The sequence below is a fragment of the Chiloscyllium punctatum genome, chromosome 10 (assembly GCF_047496795.1).
Source record: "Chiloscyllium punctatum isolate Juve2018m chromosome 10, sChiPun1.3, whole genome shotgun sequence".
NCBI lineage: Eukaryota > Metazoa > Chordata > Chondrichthyes > Orectolobiformes > Hemiscylliidae > Chiloscyllium > Chiloscyllium punctatum.
The window spans coordinates 15,983,605-16,005,528 of NC_092748.1; the positions used below are offsets into that span (position 1 = coordinate 15,983,605).

The 21,924-nt window shown below is 43.0% G+C and overlaps 1 protein-coding gene across 2 annotated transcripts in view; it reads right to left on the bottom strand.

Moving 5' to 3' along the window:
* The window catches only part of LOC140481916 (INO80 complex subunit D-like), an 82,202-nt gene that overhangs the window by 46,412 nt on the left and 13,866 nt on the right, over positions 1 to 21,924 (bottom strand). For both annotated transcript variants that reach the window (XM_072578594.1, XM_072578593.1), the window contains exons 2-3: positions 8,476 to 8,722; positions 2,419 to 3,227 (exon numbers count right to left, since the gene is read on the bottom strand). In XM_072578594.1, coding sequence (XP_072434695.1) covers positions 2,419 to 3,227; positions 8,476 to 8,693 — 1,027 coding nt within the window. In that variant the 5' untranslated portion in view covers positions 8,694 to 8,722. The remainder of the gene's footprint in view (positions 1 to 2,418; positions 3,228 to 8,475; positions 8,723 to 21,924) is intronic.

Below are 21,924 nucleotides of genomic sequence, written 5' to 3' on the forward strand. Positions count from 1 at the left end.
TCCCAAATCATTTCACAGTCAATTCATACTTTTATCTGCAACATCGTAGATGTGATGACCACTTCACACTATCATGTCTCATGGGCAGTGATAAGCAAATCAGGAGTATTTTTGTCAGAAGAAACATGATAATATTTTTCATCCATGCTTCTCAAGCATGCTCTACCCATTACATGATGATGCCTGTCCACGTGCAAACATTTACAGCACAGAAGAATGACACTCAACCCTTTGCATCTGGACCATCTTCTGCTTTGCACGTCGATATCAAAGTGCTCCCTCAAACTATGCAATGTTTTCTGTTCCAACCATACCCTGTGGAAAAGCATACACTACAACCCAATAGCTTTGCAAAAAAGGATTCCACCACAACGCTACATCACAAAACAAATGCAAGTAGTGTCAGAACAAAACATGTGGTGGAGTAACAATCATACATAAAGTGCCACTCCGCAGCCATAACTCTCTTAGACCATGGTGACTTGTTCTGGTCATTATTCACAGAATGAACAGGAAACACTATTCGTGTTTTGCACCAACAATTCTGAAACAGCTCGATACAAACTGTGGACAAATAGAAAGTGGGTTGTGGTGGAAAATGTCGATCTAGTTATCAGAAAAGAAATTATGACAAGTTAAAATGGGTGAGAAGAAAAAAAAAGTGAAGAAAATAAAAATTAATGGAGAAGCACACTGAGTTGCTTCAACTTATCACCCATGACTTGGCTATTCCAATGCTCTCACTGCCAGTCATACAACCATTCTCCATAAATCTAAGCAGACTCAAAACTCTTCTTTGGCTATCCTAACAGATACCAGCACCTGTTCACTAGCCACCTGAGCTTACAGATCTCCACTGGTTCCTCAATCAATAATGCTTCAATTTGAAAATTTTATCCTGGTTTAAAATTCCCTCAATGGCTTCATCCTTCCCCTCCTCTGAAATCACACCAAACCCCCTTGAAGTAACCAATGCTCATCTCATTCTGTCTTCCTGCACATCTCCAAAAGTCATTGCTCCATCATTGACAGCTGCACTCTGGCCTCAACATTTGGAATTTCTTCCATCTCTCAACTTTTCTCTCAAGTTAATATTTGCAAATGGCAAAAGGAGCCAGGTTTCCAGCTCCAAGTCATACATTGGAGTAGTTGGACATGAACAAAATCAAAAATTTGAGATACACTACAGCCCCTTCTCCCCAGCACCCCATCTCCAACATGTCAACTGTCACCTCATCCACCTGCTTAATACATGAATGATAGCCATTTGCAAAAAGATAGCACTTGAAGGACCAGATTACATTCAAAACTTGACATCTTCAGTGAGGGATAAATGATGAGAAACAGAGACAAGAGCACATGGAAGAGCAAACCAGTTCGAAAAGAAACATTTGAATTTACATAGAATATACACTACAAAATCAGTCCAACAGTTTTCTGCCAATGTTAATGCTCCTTACCGGCGTTGTATCTTTCTTCAGTTCATCTATCTACAGAACCCTTCTCTTCTTTTGAGTTGAACTATGGCAGAATTTGAATATTGTTGAGCAAGAGGCGTGCAGCCAAAGCCTTTCAAAGTTTTGGCAAAATGACTGTTTTCAGCAATATGTGTGTTTCGTTCTCCCTCGTGTACATGGCCAGTTTCCTCTTAAACACACCCACTCTGTTCATCTAAACCACTGCATAATACAGCAAGTTCCACATAAACCACCAAAACTAAACATGTTTCCCATGAACGCCTTATTTGATTTATCATTATAGAATCCCGACAGTGTCAAAGCAGGCCATATAGCTGATCGGGTGCATACGGACCTCTGAACAGCATCTCACCTGTATCCATTTGCCCCACCCCATCCCCATAACCCTGCATTTCCCATGACCAATCCACCTCACCAGTACATGTTTAGACTGTGGGGAAACCAGAGTACCCAGAAGAAACCCATGCAGACTTCACACAGACAGTTGTCTGAGGGTGGTACAGAACTTGAGTTCCTGGCCCTGAGAGGCAGCAATGCTGATCAGTAAGCCACCATGTCACCTAAGTGACCTCCTTTTTAATGGCACTTAGTCCAGATTCTGCGCCATCTCCCCAAAACCACTGGGAACCTTATCTGTACATATAACTATTAAACCCTTTTAAAACTTAAAAGGCTCTACAAGATCACATCTCAGTGCTATCCTGTCTATTTAATCTCTCCCGGAAGTTAAAACCTCAGTTCTTACATGATTCTTGTCAGCTAATTGGTATTCCACACTGTTTTTATCACAAGGATACAAGAACTGTGCATAACGCTTGCTTAACGAAGTGCCACTCATTTTTCATAGAATTAACCTGGTTACCGAAGGGGTTACTTGACTGACATGTTAAAGGATTGCATTTTCAGCAAAAGTAGATCATTAAACACCTCACGCTCCTACCTAGATGTGGGAAGAGATCCCGGTGCAACAGCTGCTTTTCAGCACAGAGCTTTGCTAGTCTCTGTAACCTGCTCCTACAGGCTGACCGCTGCCTGCAGACTGGTGTGGATTTTGAAGCCTTGAGGACAACCACATCAGGCCGGGGAGAGTCTGTTGCCGTGGTGACAGGCGGCGGTAGGGTCGCAGTTGGCTGTGCTGGGGGTGGCGTCTGCTGTGGCGGTGAGGCAGACCGGTGGGCCTTTCCATTTGGCGAGTGCGAGGCTGGCGTTGTCGTAACGATGCTGTGGGTTGATGCTTGCGGCAAGCTGGGAGTTGGGGGTGGAGGCGGAGGGGGTTTGCATAGCAGGCCCTGTGGCAGTCCAGCGGGTTGGGGGGGACTTGACAGAGGGGGAGTGCCAGGGTACAGCAGCCGTGATGGTGCAGTATGTGAGATAAAGTGCTCTGATTGCAGTCTGAAAGTCTCAGGCTCTCGCAGCAGTCGTTGCTGCTGCCGGTTCTGAGCCAGTTTGGTCTGAAGCTTCCGTTTGACGGTCCCTTTCCGCAGCACATAGTCGTCATCGTCGGGGAAAGCGAATGGATCATCGAGCTCATGCTCCAGGTACTGAAGCGTCAGTCGGGGCCGCTGCGGGGATCGTGTGGGCCCATCCAGACCATTTGCTGCCTTCAAGGCCAGCGAGGGCACTGCCAGGCTGACTGCCATGGTAGCATCAGGGTGGAATCTGGGACGCACCTCCTCTAACTGCTCATTCTTTTTCTTCCTCTCCTTTTTGGGCACCAAACCAAGGACTTGCAAGTGGCTGTTGCAGTATCTGTCAGAGAAGGATGAAACAATCAGCACAGCAAGGCAATTACCAGTAAAACATTAAGGACAACATATCTTGCAGTCAGCTCATTCCCCCCCGTAAGCACTCAGGCCAGACCACGCTATCACAAAGTATGCAGCAATACCTTGTCCTCATTTGAGATTTCAGCAGCAGTAGGTGAGAAAGTTTCCTGTTGTATCAACTCAAACCATAGAAAACATTCAAGAGTACAATTACAATTCTCTCCTCCTGACTTTAGGTCATTGCTAGAGAGTTTTATGAATTGGATAAGGTTCCAAATTTAATAACAGAAATTAGCCATTTGGTCCAGCTATTCCGTACGAGTACTTGTGGTCCACTTAACTTGCTGCCCATCTTGCTTTATCTAACTCCATCAATGTAGTCTTCTATTCCTTTCTTCCTCATGTGCTTCTAGCTTTCTGTTAAGTCCATCTACGCTGGTCACCTCAACTACTTCATATGTGTGGGTCTACATTCTCACCACTCCCTAAGTAAAGATATCACTGCTGGATTGATGAATAGCTGTCTTAGATTTACAGCCCCTAGCTTTGGATTTGCCCATAAATGAAAAAAATCCTGAGTCTTAATAATCTTGAGCTTGTGTCATGTCACAGCTCAGCTTCTGTTTTTCCTCAGAAAGAGGGAGATCTTGCCTGGACATCATTTGTATTTTGTAAAAGCTTGTATTATTTGGGCACAAGGTTGCCTCATTAACATGTTAGTTTTGTTGCTACAAATGAAGGGGCAAAAAACAATTCTGCAATACATTAGCTCTTTTTCCGATGTCGAATGGGGGACAATGTTGAAGTGCGCCACTATTTGTAAAAGGCCCCCATTTAGAAAAATTTGCAAAATCCTGCAGAAGAGTGAGGTTTTGCTGATTATGGGGGAAACCTGGGAGGGGGAAAAGCTGGTGTAAAAGAAAAATCCTTTTAAAAAGTGTTATATAATATAGAAGTAAAATGGACAATAAAAGACCTTGGGAAAAGTAGCTCCAGAACACAATGGAAAGACTTCTCTATACGCTTGGTAATTTTTGGGAGGGGATGAAGCAAGGAGAAGGGTGCAATTACATAGTGGTGGATGAAAATGAAAATAGCACTGACACTCGAGCTGTAGAACAGAGAGATACAATGGAAGTGTGCAGTTACAACACAAGAAACATTTTCGACAAAGCACCAGAGTATCTACACAATTTGCGTGATAGGATAGCTGAAAAGGAGAAAGTAAAAGGTGCAGAACTGCGCTGCAAGCTGAACGATTTGAAAATGATATGTATATACCATATATATATGCTAAGACAAGAGGCAGAGGGTCAGCCATGCTAGCAAGCAGTAGACTACAGGTGAAGAGTAGACACAGGTTAAGTAAGTGGTGCTCCAATCAAAACTTTCAGCTCTGCCAACTATCAAGGACTGAAATGACTGGCAGTGATTAAAGAACTGCTCCTAGTTTTGCTATCTCTCAGCAATGAGTTAATCACAAAGCAGAGACATGCTGCCCAATATGACAGATCAGTCCATGATCTCTACTTCAGGATAACAGATGTTAAGTTCACCATTATGACAGACAAGCAATTATTTTCCTCAGAAACTAGCTTATTTCTCAGTAATATTAAGATTTCACTTACTGCTGCTACTAGCTATAGCTTATGTAATCAAATGATTAAAGGAATGCTTCGAAGATCGAAGTTCTCTTCGGTTTTACAGGAGGCCTTTACCTCAGTTTGAAATGGAATTCCAAATTCAGAGGACAATGTTAGCTTTACAACAGATGCAAGCCGTAGAAGCTTGGGGAGGGGATGGTCCCTCAAAACTATTTATGAAGTGCCCATGCAATCTGCTCTTTCCATAATAGGTAATTCCCATTACTGCTGCCACTGCATGTTTGCATGCAATTTTTCAGTTCTCATTCCACAGGTTGAGGTGCAGTAGGGTCATGAGAAGTAACTTGTGAGTCGAGTAGACTTGACCAATCCACCAGCCAGGGTATAGACTGTCAGCCTCTCTCATTTGACCAGTGAAAGGATGAACTGGCATATGTCTCCATCAATAGGAAAAAAGATATGGCCATGGTGCTTTTGTTTAAATGCAAGAATATATGAAACACAAGTCGTTGGCCATTCAGCCTCTCAAGCAGTCGATTCAATCAAGGTCATTCTGACTGTGTTATTTCTTGCGTATCTTGCCGGCGTCCCATAACCCTCTGTTTCTTTTATGATCAAGGCTGTGTTTAACTGAAGCATAAATATATTCAGTAATTCAACCTCCACCACTTGAGGGAAATGAAATTCCAAGATTAAGGACCACCTGCATTAAATAAGAGTCATTATTTTGAAACTGCACCACCAGTTCAAGACTCCCCCACAAACAATGTCAGCAGCTATCATACCAAACACCCTCACCTCCCAACATCATATTCTCCCAATAGATCAGCCCTCCTTTTCTGAGTTTCCATGAGCATTGACCCAATGCACTCAACTTAGAAGTTCACATAAAGAACGTTGAAATTAGCCATGGGAATCCCAGGATCAGTATTAGTGTTCAACTTGTTGGATTGTGTAAAGGTGACCCATAGAGGGGCAGACGGAGAGGGAGAGGGGGGGGGGCAGACAGAGAGGGGGAGGGGGGCAGACAGAGAGGGGGAGGGGGGCAGACAGAGAGGGGGAGGGGGGCAGACAGAGAGGGGGAGGGGGGCAGACAGAGAGGGGGAGGGGGGCAGACAGAGAGGGGGAGGGGGGCAGACAGAGAGGGGGAGGGGGGCAGACAGAGAGGGGGAGGGGGGCAGACAGAGAGGGGGAGGGGGGCAGACAGAGAGGGGGAGGGGGGCAGACAGAGAGGGGGAGGGGGGCAGACAGAGAGGGGGAGGGGGGCAGACAGAGAGGGGGAGGGGGGCAGACAGAGAGGGGGAGGGGGGCAGACAGAGAGGGGGAGGGGGGCAGACAGAGAGGGGGAGGGGGGCAGACAGAGAGGGGGAGGGGGGCAGACAGAGAGGGGGAGGGGGGCAGACAGAGAGGGGGAGGGGGGCAGACAGAGAGGGGGGGGGCAGACAGAGAGGGAGGGGCAGACAGAGAGGGAGGGGCAGACAGAGACAGAGATCAAAATCCATGGGGAGGGAAAACGATTTCCTTCAGCTTTCCAGTAAACACTGGAGAAGTGTTTGCCATACAATTCTCTCAATCACCAAAAAACTGTCCACACTGATAACCTAGACCAGTGGTTGGTGTTAACACTTTTCTGCCCACATACCTTCCTCTGAACATAGGAAGGGTAGGCCCCTGAGCCCTTTAAGTCTGCTGCACAATTCGAGATCAGAGCTGATGTACTAGTCATCAACTGCACTTCTTGTCATAGAGCTGCACATCATGGAAACAGACCCTTCATCCAACTCATCGATGCCAACAAGATACTCTTTCCCTATAATCTTCAATTCCCTTCAGATTAAAATTCTATGTCAGCCTTGAACATATTTCATGACCCACACTGAACAGCTCTGTGGTAAAGCATTCCAGAGATATTCACAACCCCTAAAGAAATTCCCTCACATCGATCTTAAATATGTGACCCCTTATTCTCAAAGTATCTTCTCTGTCCCTCGGCTGTGAATGATTCTGCACAGACTGCCATCTGACAAAGGGAATATCAAAGACTCTTAACCTTCGTGATAAACGTTTATCTCACCTATCTTAAGTGGGCAATCCCTTATTGTTAAACTCTGACCATGACTCTGATCTTGGTTATGCGGTTAGACAGAGATGGCAACATCTAAGAACAGACAAATCGGTCATTGCAAACCATATGCTCGTCCACCAGCTGTACCAGGAGAGACAGGAGGAGCTTGCTCTAGCACACCCTGAAGTTCAGTTCATGAACGTTGCCTCAAGACATCCTAAAGTATTAATGGAACAGTATCTTAGCACTAACAGTGATCTCAAGAAAAGGAGGAAAGTATGGTCAACTGGTAGCTCAGCAATACTCAAGTTGACCAAAAACAAAACAAAAAAATTAAAAATTCAACACTATATCCAAGCTTTAGGTCTTACAATCGCCAGGACACAAACACAAGAAAATCAAATACCAAAAAACGAATGAAAATTTATACTCAAGCAGCAAAATACTGCGGATGCTGACAATCTGTAATCCAGAAGATGAATCATTTCAAACTTGAAATGTTAACTCTCCATAGATGCTGCCAGACCCTTGGCATTTCTGTGTGTTTGTTTTTAACAGCTTGCACAGTTTAAGAGGCCACCGACTGGTTGGCAATTGGACTCTAGTTAGCGAAGGCAATGCCATGGGTGATGCACATAAAATGATCATCACCATTCTCCAGTTTTGAAGGTTCAATGCATGGACATGCTCTGTTAAAACGTCAGGAACCAGCCTGTGAATGTAGGCTCTCTCTCACAATGACACTGTGCCTTTTCCAACTTTGAAAAAAGACTCAAAAGGGCAGTCACCCCCTGTTACATTCGCCAAGGCAATGCCTTGACAAGTCCATCTGCTAGACAGTACAAACTGATATCCCCTTGGAGATTTGTTACCTTGCAATGCTGTCCTGTTGAATGCAAGACAAAAAGCTTAACAGCATATCTTCTTTTCAAACCTTGCTCAAGAGGAAAACAAACATACTTTCATCTTTAGTCATCATACACCACTCACAACTTGCGGTAGAAACACTAAAAACGATGCCACAGCCTATGGTTGGGCACAATTCCATATAAAAGGGACAAAAAAAGGGGATTGGTAATAATTTGATTACAAACGGATGACACAAACTTCACTATCAATGAAATAATTACACACATTAGCAGGGAAATAACAAGTATTCTGATTCTCTCTCACTGGAACCTTTTTTAATCTGCATTGACGTTATGCAGTCTGAGCAACTGAAGATAATTTTAACTCAACTCACTAGATGGGGAACCCACAATGAGATGAATGTCATCTTTATACCTTGCCCAATATTACATTTTACTGGCTGGAACAAGGAATGTAACTATGTTGGTGATTATATTTTACTTGTTCAAAGGACATGGGTATCACTATTAAAGCCAGCATTTCTTGCCCATACTCAACTGCCATGCAAATGGTGACACTGATAAATCATCACCGTCAACTGTTGCACTACTGTGTTAAAGCAATGTTATACACAATCTCATCAGTTTTAAACATACCGGTGTGTTTAAAACTATGGCTTCCCACTGTTTACCCAATTCAAAAGGTTGACTTGCCTTCGGTCTTCAGATTTTGGGATGGGATTCGTGCACCGCTGGCTGTTGTACTTGGCTACAAATTCACATTGCTTGAAAGGAGCAGTCTTGTCCTCCAGAACGTGGCGAATGCAGAAAGCGTAGCCGTTGAGTCGGCGCTGTTTGCAGAGCTTGGGACTGTAGGAGCACAATGGCTTGTTATCGACCTCTGAGAAGTGTATGTGTTTGCCTTCATACATCACGTGATTCTTCTCCTTGTGAACATCAGCTATAGACAAAAGGGCAGAGTGTCAGATACAAGCTGCGATTAAGAGAACTGCAGTTGGGGCAATAACACTGCATGAATCGGAGGGGGAAAAATGATGCACACCCACCAATTTGTTCTTCCCAAGATGCATCTCCAGGAACATCTGCAGCCCTTTACCAGCTCACCCAATGTGATCATCTTGGATATCGTCAGAACACTAGCACTTCATGAATTCACCCCCAGAGGGACTACCTGGCCTCACCTGACATCTAAACAGATTCAGCTCAGAGTAGATCTCACAGGATAGTGACCACAAACATGAAACCCCAGGCATTTCTACTCCCTCTGTTACTCAAGTACAGCCATCCTCAGCTTGTAACACAGTTGTTCAAGTGAGCATGTTTGGGACTCAAGCACAAAATCCAGGCAGATTCTTTCGCAAGAGTGCTGCATTGTCGGAGGTAATGCTTATTGTTTGTTCTGTTAAACCAAGAATTCACTTGCCCTCTGACAGAGATCCAAATCATATCATGGCACTATTTCAGCCGAGACTTGCCTCAACTGTCACGATTACTTGGTAATTTGTCACTTGTGGGATCTCGCTGCACACAAACCAAGTTCCTTATGTTACAAAGTAACTACACTTCAAAAATACTTCACTGGCTGAGGGTTTGGTGCTGACCTGGTGACATGAAAGGTGCTTCAGAATATTAAGCACATTCCTTCTCAACACAGGTAACGGCTATCCTGACTGAGATCAGAGCTCAGAATATTCTGAATTACAGTGGGAGACACAGTTATCCCTAAGACTGGTCAACAGGTCTCAGTTTAATGCAGTGTTGACATTAGTTTCACTACTTGAAACTCTGTTTTAAGAATCTAAGATATTTTAAAAAAAAAGTATGATTGATTGATTTGTTGAAGTAGGAAGGAATGACTGAGAAGGCTTCATTCCTATGTTTGTAGTTTTAGGATGGCTCACTTTAGTCTCGAAGCACTACACATTTGTCAACTTGTCCTGAACCCCAAATCACATTTAACACAGTTTGATATAAATTAAAGTCTGTTCTACCTTACTGAAGTGAAACGGGCATCAGGCCCTACCTTTTAAAAGCATTTTGCACTGAGCCTGTGTACAGACATACTGCTGCCTACCTCAGGTACTTTCATCAATGTAACTCAGATAAGCCCCTTAAGCATTGTGTTTTGGGGGGGTGAGGGCTTCATCAGGTATTTCTTCATTCATCTCTGTGCAACATGACTCTTATATAAATATTCATAAAGTAATTCACTGCAATCAGCCCTTATGGATACTTTAGTGAGTAAGGCACAACATAAGAGTCATAGAGATGTACAGCATGGAAACAGACCCTTCGGTCCAACCCGTGCATGCCGACCAGATATCCCAACCCAATCTAGTCCACCTACCAGCATCTGGCCCATATCCCTCCAAACCCTTCCTATTCACATACCCATCCAAATGCCTCTTAAATGTTGCAATTGTACCAGCCTCCACCACATCCTCTGGCAGCTCATTCCATACACGTCCCACCCTCTGCGTGAAAAAGTTGCTCCTTAGGTCTCTTTTATACCTTTCCCCTCTCAGCCTAAATCTATGCCCTCCTGTTCTGGACTCCCCGACCCCAGGGAAAAGACTTTGTCTATTTATCCTATCCATGCCCCTCAATTTTGTAAACCTCTAGAAGGTCACCCCTCAGCCTCCGATGCTCCAGCAAAACAGCCCCAGCCTTCAGCCTCTCCCTATAGCTCAGATCCTCTAACCCTGGCAACATCCTTGTAACATAAATGGACATTTTATATGGGTATAAGAGGATAGTGCATTATACAATTATAATGGTATAGCAGCTCAACTTTCACAAAAATATGAAGTTTTGACCAAGTTATCACTTTCAATGTGTTATTTTAATATATGTACCACTTAGAAAGCACCTTTGACTCAATACAGTTACTAATGGTTGATAGACTGGATACCAGTGTACTTAATTCTGTATTAAATTGGGATCATCCACTCTGCAATGTGCCGGAGTTCAAATATCTTCCAAGTCCTTTTGAAAGGGTCCCTCTGCTACTATCCCCTTTACCCTCCAACTGGAAATATCAAATGCACCATCCAGCCAAGATGTTGGAAGGGGAAAAAAAGAAAGGAATAAGTTTCTCCCAGATTTCTGTACTGTAACTTGGAAACAGGAGGAGTTAGTTTTAAACCCAGATAAAAATTATTTGACAGTTCTGCTAACTGTATGTCCAACGCCAGAAGGGCTCAAACTCTTCTATTGCTCAACCTGTGCCACAACACCTGGCAAAACGTATTTGTTACAATATGTTACAAAATATTACATAAACAATGTGCTATCCACAACAAATACTTTTCACACAAAGTATTATGTTCATGAAATCCCGCTGCATACAAATACAGACACTTAAAATAAAAATAATTTATAGATCATGTACTTCTCGTTATGTGCAAAGAAGCCTGCACATTCTGGGCAGAAGATCATAGCACACATGTCACATATGTGTATTTCGTCATCACTGGCAACACTACATAACACAGCTCAATGATTTGGTAATTAAGTCTCTGGAGCCACTTGGTTTTTGGCACATATTATACCATTGGCATCGCTCTCTGCATGTTTCTGGGCAGTGAGTTCTCCCTCCCTAGTTTTTCAAGTTCACCACCAGCCTGATCAGCCCTCTATTAAATCACAGGCACTCTCACAGCAGCAGGTGACAATGGTTCATGTATAAATCACACTTTTGAATGTGAAAAGGTCCAATGGCAAAACCAGAAGAGAAGCAAGGGATCTCTTACGATTGTCTAGTCAATATTTATCCCTCAGTATCAACAAAACACATTTTTCTTTATTTCCAATCGTGGGAGCTTGTGTGCAAATCGGATGATGTATTACTTAAGTTATAACAATGATAGCATTCCAAAAGTTGTTCATTGACTGTTAAACACTGGGAGATGTCTTGTTATTGTGCTGTAGGCTGTATAAATACAAGTTATTCTTTCCAAATATTTCCATTCTGTTAAAAACCTCTTGTGATATCCTCTTAGGACATCATTGCAAGTTGTTTGCACATTAACTACCATCACTGAATTCCTTAACCATCAAAGCTACATTTCCAAGTTTAAGCAAGTATAGCACAACATGATCACGCGTTGAATTGGACCTCACTCACTAAAAGCCTTATGGAGAACTAAGTTACCTGGGGCATGAGGGGGCCAAAATCTTACAGCAGTACCATTCCACAGATTTTCATTACTCTTTTCAAAAGGCACTAGGTAAGCAGCTCCAAGCAAAAATTTGAACTTTAAGAAGTTTGCTTTTAGGAACCTAATAACATTTGTTTACAGTAATCTTGCTCATAGCACAGCAATTCTATTTAGGAACAACAAAGATGATAATTTAGCTATTGCAAAGAACATATCAACCATTATACTGGAGTCACTCCATCATAACAGCCACTCAATATGGGCACAACTTTATGTGCAGTCGATTAAGAAAGATTCAAAAAAATTTAAGATCTGTTTTATATACTGTTGCTGAGACTTAATAGTACTTCATGATAATAAAAACTGATGATTTAATCTCAGATATAGAGATCTATTCAAAGATGTGGTATCAATTGAGGTTAAATTGCACTAGTTACCCACCTCTGGTAAAAGCTAAATACTACAGATGCTGGAAATCTGAAACAAACACTAATGCTGGAGAAACTTGCCAGATTTGGTACACTGTGAAGAGAAAAACAGTTAATGCTGGGCGTCCAGGACCAATCTTCTGAAGAAGCCACTCTGATTGCCGTATTCAATAATTTAATGTACTTACCTCTCTGGGCTCAATATTCAATAATTTAATATATATAAGGTATTGGAATACTGTGAATTTACCCAGTATAAGTGCAATTTGACCAGTTTCCTTAACCTGTGGTTATCCAAAGCAAGTAATGACAGCCACAATACAAGAATGAAAAAGCGAGCATTCATATAGCACCTCTCATTCTCACTACATCTCAATTCTTGTCAGGATATGGAAATATTTTAGAAGTGCAATCCCTGTTACAAAGACAATGTAGCACCTTACTTACGTAGAACACAAATGCAAGCTCCCACAAACAGAAATATAATGACCAGTTCATGTGCTCTAGTAACACTGGCTGAGGAATAACTATTAGCTGGAACGATGCAGGTTAACTGCCCTACTCCACTTCATAAAGTGCCATGTGGTCTTTTACATACACCCAAGTGGCGACACAAAGCCTCAGTTTATCTTTTCATCTGAAAGACAGCACTACTCAGTGCAACATTCACTTGGCATGGAACATTACCAGTCGAATTGCAGCTAACTTCCAAAAAAGATCAAAAGGAAAATACTTTGATAAAACAGATGCACTAGCAAAGAATAACCATCTACTGGGGTGGAGGGAAATTCACATTTACTTTGGTTTATATATGACTTACAAAAGATCCCTTTCTGGTTTTGTATTTCTTTCACATTACTTTCAGCACTAGATGTCAACCTAATCCTTGACCTTGTGACATACTGACTTTCTAGCAAGCATCAATGAAAAGTGATCAGCAGCAGGAATCTTGGTCTTGATCTACTACAACCAGTTAACAAGGGAGCCCATCGAGTTTACGTACCAGTATAAACAGTTAATCCTGCAATTCGTCTGCCCATTTAATGAAACGTTGCCTGTTTAATCCCAGTAGGGCAGTAAGTGAAAGATATAACTGAAGCTGATCATTATACACAGTTCTGACAATTCATTAAGTTACAGGTTGCAAACAAACATCTGCTCAACTAACAAATGTAGTTTGACTCAGTATGAATTCATAATTATCTTTAATCATGTTCTGACCCATCTACAGTGTAGTGTGACTAGTTTATACATTTCCAAATGCACAGGTAAGGAAGCTCTATGTCTTCTTTGCAAGGGCACTTCAGGAGGGGCAATAGTTTTTGGCCTTGCCAAGGAGGTCCACATTCCATGGTGTCATGAAGTACCCTACTCTACGCAGTAATGAAGTGGCCTCTATCAAATTTCTAAACTGTATTCTTGGCAACCTAGACTGTGATGTGCTTCATCCAAACTCTGCAGCCAACAGGATGGATCACACCAATCCCCCTCCAACGCCAGCATTTCATTGTCAACTGCCCTCAGTAGCTCAACATAGCACAAATTGCCAACTTCCAAGGCCATAACATCATCTCCTGAACTCACGTGAAGCTCACAATATCATTTCATGACAGTGAAGCCTCAAATTCTCACAGCTGGTCTCTCAACCAGCATGTGTAAACTTCAGCTCACTTCAAACTCTTGGCAGCAGGCTGTTCTGTTCATTCATCATTCCTGTGTTTCACCCCACCTTCGTTCACACCCTCACATTTTAGCCAAGTTGTGCCATTAAAATAAAATACAAACAGATAAAAGTATGATTTAGGGACTATATTAATCACATCACTGCAAAAATTGACTGTTGCTACAGTGCACTGTCACAAAAGACACACACACACACACACACACACACACACAAACACACACACACACAGTTGAGCCAACAGGATGGCTGTGGCGTCCAACTTCCTGTCCATCGAAGTGGCCCCCACAAGAGTGAAGTTTGCAGTTTCAATGAGTTAGCCCCTTGGTGTTGTCACTACTGTTTAAGAACAAAATCAGATTGAGAAATGTGTGACAATAATGCAAATAAACTTCTAAAAGTACTATGCTGCAGAAAGCCCCTGATGGCAGCACTAAGCCATTCTGCTGCAAACTTTCTGTGTCAGCTAAGGTTCTGTGATAGCAACCTCAACTCTCAATCAGATGGCAGTTGGTTTTAATCTCATCAGTGATTAGAGTTCAAAATCTCAGTTTCTGTTTAAATTCAGGGTGCCAGTGGCAAGGTTAGCATTTATTGCCTCTCTCAATGGCTTACAGGAATTCCAGAGGGCAATTCAGCTTAGTTGCATGTATCACCATTATATTTTGCTCAGATTTTAGTGAAACAAATCTTGACTAGGTAGAATCTCAGCACTGATGAAAATATGGAAGATAACACTAGCAAAGGTTACAGAAAAACACAAGGTCCAAAAATATTAATGGCAGCATCGGTACGTGGTTCCAGTGATTGTCGTAAAACACAGTTCCTGATTAGACAGTGGCATTCCGACATGCGTACAGGCAAATGGGAAAATCAAAATTAGAGCTCTAAAATTCACTCAATGGATATCTCTGGTCTTTTCTCCTGCCCTTAGACGTTCCTCAGAAGTTACCGAAAACAAAAATTGCTGGAAATCACAATGAGTCAGGCAGCATCCATGGAGAGAGAGAGTAAGCTAATGCTCTGAGTCTAGATAACTTTTCGTGTGAAGTGTGGAGGGGGCAGCTTTTATGCAATATCAGATTGTGAGAAACATCTGAGGAACTCAAAAGTTACCAGTTATCGGCAGAGTCAGAGAGATGTACAGCACGGAAACAGACCCTTTGGTCCAACTCATCCATGCTGACCAGATAGCCTAATCCAATCTAGTCCCAGTTAGCCCATAATCCTCCAAACCCTTCCTATTCCTATATCATCCAAATGCCTCTTAAATGTGGCAATTGTACCAGCCTCCACCACTTCCTCTGGCAGCTCATTCCATACATGTCCCACCCTCTGTGAAAAAGTTGCCCCTTAGGTCTCTTTTATATCTTTCCCCTTTCACCCTAAACCTATGTCTCTCTTTGTGTACTCCCCAACCACAGGGAAAAGACTTTATCTATTACCTCTATCCATGCCCCTCATGATATTATCATCTCTATAAGGTCACCCCTCAGCCTCCGACACTCCAGGGAAAACAGCCCCAGCCTATTCAACGTCTCCCTATTGCTCAAATCTTCCAACCCTGGCAACATCCTTGTAAATCTTTTCTGAACCCTACACAACATCCCTCCAATAAGAAGGAGACCAGAATTGCACACAATATTCCAACAGTGGCCTAACCAAAGTCCTGCACTGAATACTCTGACCAATAAAAGAAAGCATACCAAACGCCTCCTACACTATCCTATCTACCTGCGACTTCACTTTCAAGAAGCTATGAACCTGCACTCCAAGGTCTCTTTGTTCAGCAACACTCCCCTTGGACCTTTAAGTTCTGTTAAGAGTTGCTTTCCCAAAATGCAGCATCTCACATTAATCTAAATTAAACTCTATCTGCCACTTCTCAGCCCATTGGCTCATCTGGTCAAGATCCCATTGTAATCTGAGGTAACCTTCTTTGCTGTCCATTACACCTCCAATTCTGGTGTCATCTGCAGACTTACTAACTATACCTCCTTTGCTCACATCCAAATCATTTAAATAAATATCGAAAAGCAGTGGACCCAGCACCGATCCTTGTGGCACTCCACTGGTCACAGGCGTCCAGTTTGAAAAACAACCCTCCACCAGTGCCCTATGTCTTCTACCTTTGAGCCAGTTCTGTATCCAAATGGCTAGTTCTTCCTGTATTCCATGAGATCTAACCTTGCTAATCAGTCTCCCATGGGGAACCTTGTCGAATGCCTTACTGAAGTCCATATAGATCATGTCCACCTCTCTGCCCTCATCAATTCTCTTTGTTACTTCTTCAAAAAACTCAAACAAATTTGCGAGACATGACTTCCCACACACCAAGCCATGTTGACTATCCCTAATCAGTCCTTGCCTTTCCAAATACATGTACATCCTGCCCATCAGGCTTCCCTCCAACAACTTGCCCTCCACCGACGTCAGGCTCACTGGTCTGCACTTTCCTGGCTTGTCCTTACCATCCTTCTTAAATAGTGGCACCTCGTTAGCCAACCTCGAGTCTTCTGGCACCTCACCTGTGACTATCGATGATACAAATAATTCATCTCAGCAAGAGGACCAGCAATCACTTCCCTAGTTTCCCACAGAGTTCTAGGGTACACCTGATCAGGTCCTGGGGATTTATCCACCTCAAGACATCTAGCAATTCCTCCTCTGAAATATAGACATTTTTCAAGATGTTACCATCTATTTCCCTACAGTCTATATCTTCAATGTCCTTTTCCACAGTTAACAGTGATGCAAAATACACGTTCAATATCTCCCCATCTCCTGCAGCTCCACACAAAGGCCGCCTTGCTGATCTTTGAGGGGCCGTATTCTCTCCCTAGTTCCTTTTTGTCCTTAATGTATTTGTAACAACCCTTTAGATTCTTCTTAATTCTATTTGTCAAAGCTATCTCATGCCCCCTTTTTGCTCTCCTGATACCACTGGAAAGCAAATCTTAGCAGGACTTATACACTTCATGGTAAGGTCCTAGGGAGTGTTGCTAAACAAAGAGACCTTGGAGAGCAAGTTCATAGCTCCTTGAAAGTGGAGTCACAGGTAGATAGGATAGTGAAGGCAGCATTTGGTATGCTTTCTTTTATTGGTCGGAGTATTGAGTCCAGGAATTGGGAAGTCTTGTTGCGGCTGTACAGGACATGGGTTCGGCAACTGTTGGAATATTGCGTGCAATTCTGGTCTCTCTCCTATCGGAAGGATGTTGTGAAACTTGAAAGGGTTCAGAAAAGATTTACAAGGATGTTGCCAGGGTTGGAGGATTTGAGCTGTGGGGAGAGGCTGAACAGGCTGGGGCTGTTTTCCCTGGAGCCTCGAAGGCTGAGGGGTGACCTGACAGAGGTTTACAAAATTATAAGGGGCATGAATAGGGTAAATAGACACAATCTTTTCCCTGGGATCAGGGAGTCCAGAACTCGAGGGCATAGGTTTAGGGTGAGAGGGGAAAGATATAAAAGAGACCTAAGGGGCAACTTTTTCATGCAGAGTGTGGTACGTGTATGGAATGAGCTGCCAGAGGATGTGGTGGAGGCTGGTACAATTGCAACATTTAAGAGACATTTGGATGGGTATATGAATAGGAAGGGTTTCGAGGGATATGGGTTGGGTGCTGGCAGGTGGGACTAGATTGGGTTGGGACATCTGGTCGGCATGGACGAAGGGTCTGTTTCCATGCTGTATCTCTCTATGACACTAAGTATGCTCCTACTGCCTTTATACTCTCAGGATTCACTCAATTTATCCTATCTATACCTGATATGTTTCCTTCTCTTTCTTAACCTAACCCTCAATTTCTTTAGTCATCCAGCATTCTCTCTACCTTTCACCCTAACAGGGATATACTGTCTCTGCACTTGCGTTATCTCATTTCTGAAGCTTCCCATTTTCCAGCGGTCCCTTTACTTGCGAATATCTGCCCCCAATCAGCTTTTGAAAGTTCTTAGCTCATACTGTCAAAATTAGCCTTTCTCCAATTTAGGGTTTCAACTTTTAGACCTGATCTATCTTTTACAAATCACTATTTTAAAGCTAACTGAATTATGGTCGCTGGCCCCAAAGTGCTCCCCCACTGACATCACAGTCACCTGCCCTGCCTTATTTCCCAAAAGTAGATCAAGTTTTGCACCTTCTCTAGTAGGTACATCCACATACTGAATCAGAAAATGTTCTTGTACACACTTAAGAAATTCCTCTCCATCTAAACCCTTACCACAACGGCAGTCCCACTCTATGTAGGGATAGTTAAAACCTCCTCCCATAACTCTATTATTCTTACAGATAACAGATCTCCTTACAAGTTTGTTTCTCAATTTCCCTCTGACTATTAGAGGGTCTACGATACAATCCCAATGAGGTGATCATCCCTTTAATATTTCTTAGTTGCACCCAAATAACTTCCCTGGATTTATTTCTGGGAATATCCTCCCTCAGCACAGCTGTAATGCTATCCCTTATCAAAAACGCCACTCCCCCTCCTCTCTCGCCTCCCTTTCTGTCCTTCCTGTCGCATTTGTATCCTGGAACATTAAGCTGCCAATCCTATCCATCCCTGAACCACGTTTCTGAAATTACTATGGCATCCCATTCCCATGTTCTGAACCATGCCCTGAGTTCATCTGCTTTCCCTGTTAGGCCCTTTGCATTGAAATAAATGCAGTTCAATTTAATTGGTCCTACCTGGTTCTCTGCTTTGTCTCTGCCTGTTTGGCTTGCTTCTTTTCTCAACATGTACCAGCCTCTGATTGATCTCTTTCCTCACTATCTGAGTTCCCCTCCACCGCCCCCACAAATTTACAAGTTTAAATCCTCCCAAACTGCTCTAGCAAATCTCCCTGCTAGTATATTAGTTCCCTTCCAATCCGTCCTTCTTGCACAGGTCACTTCTACCCAGAAGAGATTCCAATGATGCAAAAAAATGTGAATCCTTCTCCCATACACCAGCTCCTTAGCTATGCATTCATCTGCTCTATCTCCTATTCCTACCCTCACTAGCTCGTAGCACCGCAAGTAATCTGGATATTATTCTTCTTGAGGACCTCCTTTTTAAATTCCTGCCTAACTCTCTGTATTCTCCCTTCAAAATCTCAACCTTTTCCCTTCCAATGTTGTTGGTTCCCATGTGTACAATGACCTCCTGCTGGGCCCCCTCCCCCTTGAGAACATTCTGCACCCGCTCTGAGACATCCTTGATTCTGGCACCAGAGAGGCAACACACCATTCTGATTTTTCACTCCTGGGCACAGAAACGTCTGTCTGTGCCTCGACTAGACAGCCCCCTAATAAAAATCAATCAATCTCTTGGAACCCAACGTATCAGAGGCAGTCTCAGAAACCTGGCTGTTCATGGTACATTCCTGTGAGAATCCATCACCCCGTACATTTTCCAAAACAGCATACTTTTGAAATGGGGATAAACATAGAAGACTCCTGCACTACCTGCCTACCTCTCTTACCTTTCCTGGAGTTCAGCTATCTATGTGACTATATCTGCGACTTTTCTGTCATCCATCACACCCCCTTGCTCTTGTAAATTCCTCCGTCGCTCCAACCATTCCTTTCGATCTGATGGGATTTGCAAGCAACAGCATTCATTGCAGATATAATCCTCAGTAACACAAACTCTCCCTAAACTCCCACATCCGACAACAAAAGCACATTCTACGAGAGGCCGCTTTTCCTTCTTCCAATCTGCAGACCCAAAAATAGCACTGTCTTATTCCCCGACAAAACACTGCTCCAGGTAGTTGATCAAGCTTTTGTTCTTCTGCTACCAAGTTACCTGATAACACTTCTGTAGAGCTAGCTGGGATATTTTACAAAACGAAAGGTGCAGCATAAACGCAAGTTATTCTTCTTGAATGAAGATCCACCACAGTTTTGCACCCATGATGCATTAGATGGAACCAGAAATACAAAGCAGTGGGACAAAACATCCAAGTAATGTATACTCAGCCTCAAGCAATGCTGGAAGAAAAACAAAAAGGTTGTTACCTGGATAACATTAAGTGGAACTCCTTGAATGGGATGATGGAGGGCAGTGGTTTCTGAAAGCACAACACAACCCTTCACCATTAAACCAAAACACTTGAAGCACTCAAATTTCATGCTAACTGCCCATGCACCGTTAGATGCTAGAAGCAAGAGCTGCCTGTGACCTAGAAGGATATAAAAACTGCAGAAGTCAAGGAAGCTTAGAAAAGCCAGATCAAAACATTCTGGACTCTTCCATCACCCAGCAGCTGTATATCAAAGAAATTCTGATCAGTGGAAAGGAAGATCAGCAATTATGTAGTAGCGGGCTTTACAAACTCACTATGACCCAGAACTACTCAGAGCCAGTAAAGTACTTTTGAAGCATAGTGACTGTTTTCATGTAGGAAGTGTAGCAGCCATGTTACATAAAGCAAAGCCCTACAAATAGCCGAGTGACAAAGGCCAGTCGACCTGCTTTAGTCACATTGGTTACAGGATAAATATCGGCCAGGAAACCAGCGAAGACTTCTTTGCCCTTTTTCCAAAGTCATGCAGTGAAACCTTTTTCTTCACTCCAAGGGGACAGACAGGGTCTTGGTTTAACATTGCTCAGATCTGACAATACATCACTTCCTCAGTGCTGCACCTGAGTATCTGCTGAGATTTTGTGCTCAAAGACGCTTGAGTGAGATTTGAGCCCAATACCTTGGGAAGAAATATTTCCACTCACCATGCTTGATGCTATAAAATCAGTACCAGAGATAAACATCAGTATTCCCCACCATGCACTCCAAAAATCCCTGGGAATCAAAGAAAATAATGAGAAAGACTGGCTGCTCTTTAGGTTATGAAGAATCATCAACAGCTTCTGTGTGAATCATAAGCTTTGATAATCCCCCAGAAAACCCCTGCAATTTAATAAGCATACAAACTTATTTGGAAGGGTTAATTGTTGCAGGGACATTACCAGCAGTAAAGTGAAGTGAAATGACTAACACTGGCAGTCTAAATCTTACTATAGGACCGACAACCCAAAAAAGGTTAGCTTAAATTCCACTTCTGCAGTTCAAGTATTGTAATTTTGTTTGAAACATCTAAAAATAAAAAGTCGACCTCAAGAAACCTAACTCCAAGTGTTGGATTGGGGTAGTATACAAGTGACCCTTTCGTGACGGAGACCTAGCCCTGGTGTCCTTAACCTGCTGGACCTCTATATACTTCCAGCTCCACAATAATGTGACTGACTCTGAACTGCCCTCAAGCATATTAACTTCTCGTAGCATAACTTGCGATGAGCGATAATTATAGTCCTTGCCCACGTGTCATCTGAGAAAACATTTCTAAAACCGTACCTCAGATCTTGTCCAGTTTTACACGATACATTGACCGCACAGATTCATAATTTGCCAGCACTTGCTTTGCAGATGTGCCATTGACATTAAATTTCTGATTTGGCGCACACAAAGCTAATTGTATCAACAGGACCAGCTCCAATGGAAGCGGCTTATAGAAATAATAGACCTCAAAACAATTCAGAAGATCTCAGTGCTGGTGCCACTTGCTAATACATCGGCATCACTGTTAGTAACAGCACAGGCTCTTTCAGCCCACACCATTTTACCCACAACACAACCTCCAAAATGTGTTCCAGTTGAAATAATGACAACTCCTGACATGCTGTATCTTCTTTGACAACAACTCACAAACCATGGCCTCAATAAGGGAAAAAGTAAAGTCACCAGTGTCGTAGAGGACCTTTCTGTTCACTCAGATGACTGGTGGTGGTCATCACCAGGTCTCAGGCTAGGGGAGAGGTTGAGGAGGAGAGTACTTCAAGGTAACCGCAGCCAGTGTGAGAATTGAACCCATACTGCTGGCAACACTTTG